We start from the raw sequence: 12284 nt of genomic DNA, 5'->3' as shown, positions 1-12284 counted from the left end.
ATGATGTCCACTTATCTAAAATGGCTATACATAAACATATGTTATTGTCTGGATATAGAATGAATTTAGATGGTAGAATTGTAATATTTGTTGAATAAATCAGGAAACAGCATTGTAAAAGAACCATTAACGTAATCCCGTCACTTACTATGTATATCAGACATTATTTTCTACTGGCTATAAACCTGATCTTTATGTATATCAGTATAACCTTGGATTGATCTTATTATTTTCTACTAATCTCTCTGGATATTTTATGACATTATTAAAGTGTCCAGATCGCCTACATGCTACAGAAATTGGTATCTTCTGTCTGAGATTATGAATCAAGATTTGACACCACACTAGATACCGACTGTGGCGTTGTTAATGCGTAAGACTATCAGGACCACAAAAACCAAACACATTAGAACAGCGTTCACACAGAGTTTATTAAAAACAAAATATCATAAAACCATAAATATGTGGATAATGCTGAATCTAACAAGATATGATAGGATATTTGACGATTAACTGAAAAGATACAAAATTACAATAACAAGTAACTATTCATATAATTTGGGCAAGAGAGAGACTCTTTTAAATACTACAGAATGTAAACAAAGATATTCGAGAAATTGTACTTTCACTTTCCATATAAGGCAATCGACAGTGCGCGCTAATCATCCGTGACGACTCATTGACGATGGAAAGATTTCAGACCCAAACTTTACATATAAATTACAGGACAAATACAAAAAGACAGGGAATTTAGGACCGCTAGAAATGTTCTACGATATACATTAAATAAGATAACATAAAAACATACCAAATTGTCAACCACTAATCTCCACAAATAACAGAAATGAGTTAGAACGATAAAGACTTGACCAGAATGTCAGCCATGCTCTTTGAGAAGGAAGCTATTACGTCACGTTGACCAGTTCGTGTTACTATCGGTTAAGGGTCGGTTCGTTTATATTAACCTGTGCCCTACACCGACCGATCAGATACATTAATTGTTTGCTTCTGCCGATCCCATGAAGCGACTTATTGAATCTGTATTCTCACTGACGATTAGACCAGGGCGAAAAGATTCGACATAGGTGATGCATCTCTCCAAAATAAATAGAACTGAGAAACTCCTCAACCTAAACAAATTAGCCATTTCGTTACAGAAGCACTTGACCGCCACTAATGAGGGCACCTGAATGAAACGACACCTCAAGCCAAACAGACAAATAATGTATTATAGATTTTAAAGGATAAGCAGTCGAGATGCTAAAAACCATACTTCTCCTCCTCAGAACGGGAACGTGGGATTGTGAGCACAATAGTGGTATGATTATCAGCATGTATACAGAGGTTGTCTACCTTCATGTAGAACCACTATTAGGTGAAAATGCTTGTACACCATTCGTATTAAAATCTCAAACCGTGATAGACATTTTAGCTTCTTGCATATTGTCTTTAAAAAATGATAAACACTCGATTCCGAGTCACGGAGACTTTGTGTTGTTTAAATTTTATACCAAGCAAATAGGGTGTCGTCTGGGGACAAAGAACGCAAGGTATGGACTCATATACATTAGATCTTAACTGTTACATCCAGAATCCATTTATATCTCGAAATCTATGACATCTCATTTATTAAATTTAAAGTGATGCTGAATTCCCTATTTATACTGATTTATATGCATTGTGTTTGGTTTTTAATAATTGCTAATGTACTATACATGAAATTAATTTTTTAGTATGATTAATTTACTCCTTACATGTGGTTTTGAACCGGTCAATAAGATCAATCTAATATTTACAAGCAAAAAACAAAGTGCAGATAATGTGAAACGTAGATCTGAGTAAGTCATGTGCAATGTTCCAACCACAATTTCAATGATTCACGGGAGATAACTCTTTGATTACATGTATTTTGCTATTCAAAAATAACTTTTCTATCATAAAAGCCAAACCTATTTATTTATGTCTTTGGTCGCCATGATAGGTTTGATCGACATATAAGTGCAGAAAGTTCTACAAACTACTTTCAGGTACACGAATAATCGCATCAAGCTGAAAGAGTGCTATCTTGATTGGATAAGGAGATGAAAGGGTGGCTTCTGATTGTAGACTCGTCAACTGAGTACTTTCATGTACACCAATAGTCGAATCAAACTTAAAGAGTGCTATTTTAATTGAATAAAGAGTTGTAGGAGTGGCCTCCGGAACCCCAAACGTTAATCCGTGTTTCCAATATTTATTTAACGACCAACAAAATCTTGTATTTTTTGCAAACAACACTAGTTTTTCCCAGTTGGAAATTATACCCCACATTCAACATATATCTGAACATGTTTGAAAACAGACATCAGGACAACTCAACTCCCATAGAAAATAAACACCCGTTATTTTACTCTGTCAATAAGTCACGATTAAGGTATCTTAATTTCAATTGTAAAATATTTTTAAACAATATAGCTATTCATGCCTTCAATAACATAGCTCATTAAAATATATTTCTTATGAACGATACCACATTATCTGTGACAATTTTAAACTAAGACCAGGTCAGAAAACAGAGGGAGGACAGATTACTAAGAGTAAGCGTGTATTTAGAAAAAAGAGAAAAGAATCTAATCTAATTCGAATCAATGGACATGCAATATTGTAAATCATACTTGTATTTCCAAATGGACATCAGACATTGTCAACTATTTTGATCAATATGTAGTATATATGTTTCTTTTCACGTAAGAGTGTTCTTTTTGTTCATGTTTTTTTTGCAAAATTACAATATAAAACAAACTAACAAAACATTTTTGTTTCCCGTTTTCGTGCATTGTTGTCGTTGCTGAAGAAGCCAGAACCATATTTTGTTGAAAGAGACTGCTGTTTGGTAATGATGTACAGAATAATGTCTGGGTGAAATCGTATTGGTATTGTTGTCGAAAGTGCTATAGATGATGCTCTGATGTTGCTGGGAAAGGTAAGCTTATTGTTAATGTTCTGGGTTAGGTCTTGATGTTGTTCATCATAAAAGCTTGTTGATTTTTTTTAAATAAGCTTACGTTGCTGAAAACGTAGCTGTACGGTTGATTAAGAGGTAACTGTTTTTGTCATTGACTGCAACTGAAAAGGAAGTTAAATTAATTAAGATGCTATGAATGAAGTCTTGTTTAGAATTAAGTAATGTTATACATGGATTTAACATTTTGATCCACCAGTAATTGTTATGAGTAATTGAACTGTTCGTGGGTATTGTACTTTACTTAATACCCCGATCATTTCGGTTCCTTACACAATAAGAGGCGACAAAACTTATGAAATCTCCAGATAGCTATACACAAAACATTTCTACGGTGTGCATATATCGTTGTTTTTCTCTATCGTGATGATCTCATATGTTATTTCGCCTGTGTAATTCTCATTTGATACAGGTGCACGACAAGGATTAACTTTATCGCTAGTCATATTCATACTATGTTTAGATGATTTATAGCATGTTAATATTATATGGTTAATAATAACGTCTGTACATGCAATATCATTCCATACATTTAAATTTTTATACAAGGAAATTGGGTTTTCCACTATCGTTTCCGTTCGAAACTTAAGGCAAAGAAGTTAAATAGAAAGTAAAAATAAACTTTTTTATGGTGGTATTATTCTTTTCACGTAGCGAATATCTAAAGGTGACAAACGAACCATACAGTTTTCTTGCACTTCTGGATAAAGATTTGATTGTCAAACCATTAAATATGGTACCATTGTCAAGTATTTGTGTGATATAGTATATTTTGTATATTTTGTGTATAGAGACACGTGTAATGAGTATAACAGAAATCAGGGTCATATCGAATAATACTTGAAGAGTCAGTGAACCTTAAACGATTCAACCCAGAAGGGAAGCCGGTAATCATTTACAAGGATTTGCCTTGACTTGCACACTATATTCAACGTTGTGTGCAATATTTGTGCGGAGAGTTAGGTTAAAATCAAGCAAGGATGGTACGATATAGTGCACGTAGCAGACATTCAATGACCACAAGATCGTAAGTAATACCTTTTCATATCTTTCGAGATTTTGACTTGTCTTGAGAATGCCAAAGACCTCATTTGTTACTCTGTCCATGGTTTATTTCGGCTAGAATAAAACAATGAGCCAGTTACATTTAGTGATCTGACCATTTGATATAATATACTTCTTGACAATTGTCAAGATACGACAATATTTATACGCATAGTTTTAAAAAAGCATTCCTTTATTGAAGATAATTTCTAATATGAAAAAATATGCAAAAACCTCCCTCAACAAGATGACTTGTGTATGATATGCTTGCTAAAATCTTTCCCATTATGCACTATAAGCATTTGCATGTCGTAATGCATGAATGATGTCGATTTTGTCAGCCATTTTAGAAGTGAAAATTATTAGGGCTGTGAATTGCACGTAGGTAGGTCCAAATAAAATATTAACAGTAATTTTGCAAAGTAATGTAGAGCAATTTTCCCCGACTACCATTGAATTTTTAATTGCTTTTATGTGTGCGAAGTAGAATTTCAAGTCTAATTATAGTCTCGGGTTTCAAATAAGCGTTTATCTATATAGTAATAAGATACTTCGGTTACATATCAATGATAACGATTTACCCATTTTCCGGTCTTCAAAATTTCAGCTTGAGTTTTCAATTGATGTAAAACTTAAATATGCCAGTTCAAGGGTCAAATTATTATAAACCTTTGAAATTCTCCAGTCAATGTCTTGCGCATGGCAATTTCGCTATTTTTAACTGTTCAAATGTCTAAAAGAATATAATATTATACTGTAGATTTGTAAAATGGTTATGATAATGGTTGTGAATTAATATACAAAAGTATACACTAGTATAGTGGTTTGAATGAATTAATAACTATAATCGTTACAATATGTTAATAATAATAATGTTGAAGGTCAGCTGTTGTCAATCGGTCATTGTAATAAGTTGAAAAGTTGATATTTACATTATTGAATCAACTGTAAATATAAACACACCCACGACTGCAAGGCTCTATGATGTTGTAGGTTACAATAACCTTTGTGACATACAAGTCATGCCCAGAAACTTTATAATGAGGTACAAGTCTTAACCAGGAACTTTATTCTCAGATACAAGTCGTACCCAGGAACTTTATTCTGGGGTACAGGTCTAAACCAGAAACTTTATTCTGGGGTACAAGTCTTACATTGGAACTTTATTCTTAGATACAATTCTTACCCAGGAACTTTATTCTGAGGTACAAGTCTAACCTAGGAACTTTATTCGGGAACTATATTCTGAGATACAAGGAACTTTATCCTGAGATACAAGTCTTACCCAGGTTCTATTCTGAGGCACAAGTCTTACTCAGGAACTTTATTCTGAGGTACAAGTCTAACCTAGAAACTTTATTCGGGAACTATATTCTGAGATACAAGGAACTTTATCCTGAGATACAAGGAACTTTATCCTGAGATACAAGTCTTACCCAGGAACTATTCTGAGGTACAAATCTTACATTTGAGGGACATGATTTGGATTGTTCTGTTCATTTTGATCATACCACATACACGCTTGTACATCCATATTTGTTCTTTGTAGACGTAGGCGATATTTAAATACGTTACTTGGTGCTGGAAACAATTTAGAAGGTCGCACTAACAGAACTTCAGATGCTGATTTCCATAGAAGATTTGTTCCAAAACCTGTAGTAATAGGTAACAGTTTTTGTTGCATCAATCTAAATTTCCGATTTCAAGTTGACCCAAAAACTGAATAATAATTCTGATGTGTGTTATATCTTGGACTTCGAATAGCTTTGTGTCGAGGCAAAAATATTTGCATTGTGGCGCTAATTAGATTGTAATACTAAAATACAACTTCTTTACTCACAACCACAATACATATTTTAATGCATCTATTTTTCTATTTTTTATAGATGAATGTTTAGACGTTACTGAGATAGACTTTAATAAAGAGAAGAACAAGATAAAACATCAAACAGACTGTTATGATAATGAGGACTTGGTAGTTAGAAGAGGTTTCGGTTTCCAGATTGATGTCAAGTTTAACAGAAAAATTAACCATGTTGATACAGTGGTTGTCCAGATACAAACAGGTTGGCATTTAAGTAATAACATATAACAGACCAGCATAACTAGAAAGAAAATGCATGCAATTTACGATAAGACGAACCATCACTTCTTTTTTTTATATAAACAAAGAGTACTGAATGAATATATAGAAGGCTTTATGGAACAACAATCACTGGGATAAGTTTTCTGCAACGTTTCGACGTGTTTCCCCCGTCGTCTTAAGGCACAAATTTTTGATTGTTGTTCCATAAAGCTGTGTCTATATAACGTACTCACAATTGCTAAATGCCATTTAAAGACTTTACTGAATGAATAATGAAAGTATAATGGCTTCCTTCAACACGTTGATTATGGTCACGCTGGAAGTTCAATCATCCAGTGTAGGATTCTTTTGGATAGACCTCTTGGCAATCAACGCTTTGAATCTATTGACATTTAGGTCGGAGACCAATGGAAAGTAAGGGTAGTATCGTCAATTTTAAGATCCCTAAATCTGGTAAGTTGAAGGTAGAGACAGAGCTGTATACATGGTGTATGGACAATGTTAAATGGTCAGATAAAGCAGTAAGTTTTGAGTTACAACCAATAGATGTTATTATTGGTACATATCAAATGTATATTGAAACCAGGATAGAAGATCTTGATGAAGTATCTAGATTTCATATTGAAGATGAAGATATCCATATCATTTTTAATCCCTGGTGGCCAGGTATGTCCTCTTATCTATCTGAGCTTATTGGCAATTTTTCGTTTATCAATATGTGAGATGTTCCCTCGATTAAGTATATTATTCATTGCTTTGATATTTAATTCTTTTGTTTTTAGCATTTTTGTTGTGTCAATAGTTGCTTTTAATCTTAAATGGGACAGTTTTTCTCATTTATGGTTCCTTACAATACCTTCATTTATAATCTGAATTTGAATCAATGTCTAATATATTTTGTTCGCTTTATCTAGATTTGGCATTTCGATTTTGTGTTTTAGATGACGAAGTATACATGCCGAATAGTACTGAAAGAGATGAATATGTTTCAAATGAAATGGGACGAATATGGGTTGGTTCAAGCAATTCACACAGAGGAAGACCATGGAATTTTGGACAAGTATGTGTTGTGCTTAATCTATTACTTTCAGAAGGAGTGCCTTATTGAAATAAATGCACAGTGGTATCAGGTGGTTCGGAAAAGTGAGCATGTCCTTTATCGCTATTGCCACTCGTGATATCTAATGTCGTTCAACTTAGCATATCATATTGTCTTGTCAACGTAAAACGTTTCATTTATCTCTAAATTTAAATACGCTCGTGGTACTGTATCAAAATCGATTTGGCTAAGCCTTATGGTTTGAATTGGATTGAAATAAAAATTGATTTTTCGGATTAAATTGTTCTACTATCTATGTTAACCATTACTTATTTGATGTTGCAGTTTGATAAACCTTGTTTGGAAGCGGCTCTGTTTTTATTGGATAGGGCTGAATTAAAAGAAGGTGCTAGGAGAAGTGTTATTAGCATTGTTAGAACTATATCAGCACAGGTATACCAATATAATTATATCAAATTTTATTTTCTTTGTTCAACAGTCGGGATGCTGCAGTCTCTTATTCTTATATGTGAACCATGACATTGACTGACTTAAAATTACATTGTATTGTATTATTTATAAACTTTATTGAGTGTAAAAAATTACATAGTATTTATAGAAATTCTGTATAGAAATCGTATAACTGTGGAAGTTGATGTTGATTTTATTTGAGAAATATAAAAAGCTATCAAGAACATTTAATTCTCTTATATTCTTACTTGATAACAAGTTTCTGACTTTTAACATGAAAGGATTTGTGTAACAAATGCTTATAAATAAAATAACCTTCTTTATTTATAATGGATTAATCAATCAAAAAACCGTATTCTCTCATTGTACTTTCTATTAATGATCTAATAAATATATATTGTACAGGCTAATAGCTGTGATGATTATGGGGTACTGGAAGGACGGTGGTCGTCTGAATACCCTTCTAACTGTACCAAACCATGGGCGTGGAGTGGTAGTGTCAGTATTCTGGAAGAGTTTATGAAGACTGGAAAACCAGTGAAATATGGACAGTGTTGGGTCTTCTCTGGAGTTGTTACTACATGTAAGTATAGAATTGAAATTGGTGTACTGTAGAAATAAAAGGAATTAGCTAGAAATTAATAGTAATCTGTTAATAGTACAGGAATTCTATCATCAGCTGTCATTCAGAGTTTTTTAATGACTAAAGTACAGTCTAAATTGGCCTGATCCGGGCTAGAGAAACTTAAATTGAACATCAACTGTATTGAAGATAGGAATTGTTTTTTACAGTACTGAGAGCCCTAGGGATTCCTACCAGATCTGTTACCAACTTTGATTCTGCCCACGACACTGACTGTAGTACCACAATAGACTCTCATGTTGATGAAGATGGTAAACCTTTAGATGATCTTGATGATTCTGTGTGGTGAGTTTCTTCCTTTGAAAGATTGAAAGTTTAAGGATTTGATATCATTATCATATACAATATGAAGGTATTATATTTCTACAATGTGATTGACAATCCAACAATCGAGATTTTATATAAGTGAATATCAGGTTTTTTGACTACTTTATCCTGTAGGAATTTCCACGTGTGGAATGAATCCTGGTTCCGTAGACGCGATTTACCTGATGGTTATGATGGATGGCAAGCTCATGATGCTACACCTCAAGAAGTCAGTGATAGTAAGTACCGAGAACATCATGACTGATAAATATTTGTTCATAAGTTGTATAAGTGTTAATTTATGTTTCATAGACGACATAATATATAAACTACTATTTACAGCACTCGTATCGTTCGAAAATAACTCTGGTACCTAGATTTTAAAATGTCTAATTAAAGGTGTAATGAGATGTGGTCCGGCTCCGTTGAAAGCTATAAGAGAAGGTCATGTATACCTAAACTATGATGTGCCATTTATATTTAGTGAAGTTAACGGTGACAGAATATATTGGAAGGTTTGTCTAACTTTTTATGCGTTCTCTAGTCGATTGTCATTTTCGATATGCTGTAGTCGATGTTACCTTTAATCGACAAATTAAACTCAATGGTCGCTGATTCAGACTACTGAGGACAACTACCTGATAGTGGTAATGTGAGAAAGAAGAGCAACTAGTGGTAATCTTGCGCTCAAGGCAATTAAGAAATTTATCCGATGTTCCATGATGTCACCTCCTTCAACAGCTCCTGACAACAGCGTTCCGAATGTATGTTCAATATGTTACTTTGCCTCGGTGAGATACAATCTTATATTAATGTGTAATGTTTTTGGTTAATTACAATAATTCCTCCCCTCCCCCTCCCCGTTGCACACTGTAGTAAAAGACCATTTCAATTGTATTTTGCAGGTAAAGGAGGATAAGAGTATGGAAGTATGTAATGTTGATTCTCATTCTATAGGAAAATGTATCAGCACCAAGGCTATTGGTAAACCTGATAGACACGATATAACACACTTGTATAAACATAATGAAGGTCGGTAAATACTAATTGATGTTGATCACAATAAATTCTAAAAAGAACCCACAACACAGCGCTGACATAAGACTCGTCAATCTTACTTTCACGTAATGATTTTAACCTAAAATACAGAGGAGTACATGTAGTATTTATCGGAAAGACTGATTTTAACAAACTAGACTATTCTTTCACAATATAAATTGATGAAAATGTTGACCTCCACCTCCTCACCTCAGTAGAAGCGCCACTGAAACCAGCCTATTGTAGATTTATAGGATCGTGCTGTGTTAGTGTCCAAACATAAAGTGGATAGGGGGCGACCAAGGGGATTTACTTTTCTAGCAATTGTTTTAGTATTCATTATTTTTGATTGAAGGTAGTGCAGAAGAACGACGTGTTGTCTCTTTTGTCCATAAATTTGGAAGTAGAAAAGATCTGGATATTTATATTAGGAAATTCAACAAAGACATTAAAATGGATCTAAAGATTCCTGAAACTCTCTTGGGAAATACTCTTGAGATATCTGTGAAGATGAAGAATACATCGAATGTCTCTAGAACTATAGATGGTCGTATTTCTGTCTGTAGTTGTTTTTATACTGGAATACCAGCCAAGAAGATTAAAAGTGAAAAGGCTTATCATGTTATTAAACCTAAATCTGGTGAGTGATGTTATAGTTTCAAATCTGATCTAGAATTCAGACAAGTGTTGCTATTATGAGTCGTATGGTATGTTAAGATGGGTTTTGTCTGCTTATATAATATGGTATATTTGTGATGGTCATTCTCCAGATTATTAACCATAAGATGTACCAAAATAAGTATTGTATCGTGAAGAAGGACGTGCAAAGAACATGATTCTTCTACTCATCAACTTTGTTTTCAGTTCGCAATCCCTAGGAGGGTCCACAATGCTGTTGTTTATTTCTTTGGTATATTAGGTATCTGAAGTATATTTCCAAAGAGATTTGAACGGCACACATGAACTTCTGGGTTTTTTTTCATCAAAGTGTTCCCTTGGTGAATATAGGTTTATTGAAGTTTTGATGTGTATGAAGGTATAGTCTCAAAAAACAAGAGAACAGCAATTTCAGTAATTATTATATTGAAGTTGATGGTTCTGTATCCAATGTCTAACATCGATCTATTATATTCACACTTTATTTTTATCCCAGAGTGCATTGTTAAATTTGAAATCAGCTCGTCGGATTATGGATCTAAATTGAACCCAATTGCTAGTATGATAGTTTATTGTGCATTGCAAGCCCAGGAAACAAAGCAACATTTGGTTAAGAAGGCATCTTTTAATTTGACAATGCCGAATCTGAAAATTCAGGTAAGAGCAAATTTATAGATATGTGTGTTTATTATAAAGCTTGATATATATCCGAAATTGAAAGAATTGAAAAGCAAAACTTTCCCATATTAGAGTTTCAATAGCGTATTTAATGATTTTGGCAGATTGTTAACCAGTCCGTTCTGGAAATTTCGCATTTCAATCACCAAAGCGCTAAACCCGTTATTGATACTCTTATTGTTAAAACAATCTTGTAATGATCCGAGGGAACATTCCTAGTTTCTTATTCCCTTTTTGAACAGCTTGGCAACGAGACATTCAACCATTGTATGGATAAATGTTTATGTTTTAGGTCCCAAGTCAAATGAAAATGAGAGAAAAATCGGAAGTAACTGTTTCATTTAAGAATCCTTTACATATCAATCTAACAAATTCTGTATTTACGTTTGAATGTGCTGGGTGCTATGTTACAACACGGGATAAGAAAAGGTCAGTAATATTTATATAACAACATTATTTTGGATTTAATTCTTCCATGGCGCCTTTTTGGCAATTTTCTTAAAGTGAGAAGAGCCTCTTTTAAGATTAGAAAATGAAAAACTCTGTTGTCTAACAAACCCTTGATGGTGTAAGGTGCAAGGGTGTATTATTTTTCTTTCATTGACTAGTCAATTTACAATAATGGATTTTGATTTTTTCAGGAAAGCTATTAAATCAGGAGAAACTGTCGTTGGAGAAGCGACTATCTGGCCATTAAGACGGGGTATGAAGGAGATAGACGTCACCTTTACTTCCACTCAACTGTCTGGTGTGGATGGCGAGGCTACATTTAAAGTCATTTAAACCTGGCTGCCTTTTTAATCAGTAGATGTAAGAATATATCTTACCACAAAAGGGTCTTAAGTAATTGTTCACATAGTTCTAAGTTTAACTTTAAATATATTCTGTATGATGAGATATTATACAAAAAATCGGTCATTTGTGTTGTACACAATACTCGGAAACAAGATCTCAATTCATAATCATCCATTTTCTCTTAAGATATAGTTTAGTTCAATTTTCAAGTTCACAATTTTGATACAGGACCATGCTTTCCTAGCTGAACATGTTAAATTACTCTTAGGATGCATTTGTCTCTTGTTGGTTTACGTTGAGTATAGTGTTTGGTAGCATTTAGTGCGGGGTCAACATATCATCCAGTTCATCAGTCCTTACTGCCAACATTTTAGTGGATGGTAAAGTGGAGTTACTATCAAAATCCTGGGGTAAAGTCCATTTTGCTCAAAATTATGCATTTCCTCAAAAACATCATATTATTGTAAACATTATATTTTATATTTCATGTAAAGAACATCTTTATTGTTAAAGTTTTATAAATATT

The 12284-nt window shown here is 33.5% G+C and overlaps 1 protein-coding gene across 1 annotated transcript; it reads left to right on the top strand.

Moving 5' to 3' along the window:
• Nucleotides 1–5969: 5969 nt before the first annotated feature.
• LOTGIDRAFT_120391 (hypothetical protein) lies at nucleotides 5970–11411 on the top strand (the record flags this gene model as incomplete). Its single annotated transcript, XM_009058341.1, has 12 exons — nucleotides 5970–6111; nucleotides 6528–6797; nucleotides 7073–7191; nucleotides 7516–7623; nucleotides 8047–8224; nucleotides 8434–8569; nucleotides 8726–8829; nucleotides 8990–9105; nucleotides 9496–9626; nucleotides 9988–10268; nucleotides 10782–10942; nucleotides 11256–11411. Coding segments are annotated over 12 exons (1902 nt in total), but the record flags the coding sequence as incomplete, so codon positions are not given.
• Between the last annotated feature and the right edge of the window lie 873 nt (nucleotides 11412–12284).

The sequence above is a fragment of the Lottia gigantea genome (genome assembly GCF_000327385.1).
Source record: "Lottia gigantea unplaced genomic scaffold LOTGIsca_33, whole genome shotgun sequence".
Classification (NCBI taxonomy): Eukaryota; Metazoa; Mollusca; class Gastropoda; family Lottiidae; genus Lottia; species Lottia gigantea.
The sequence above is the reverse complement of the archived record's forward strand: the minus strand, read 5'-3'. Positions and strand labels throughout refer to the sequence as shown.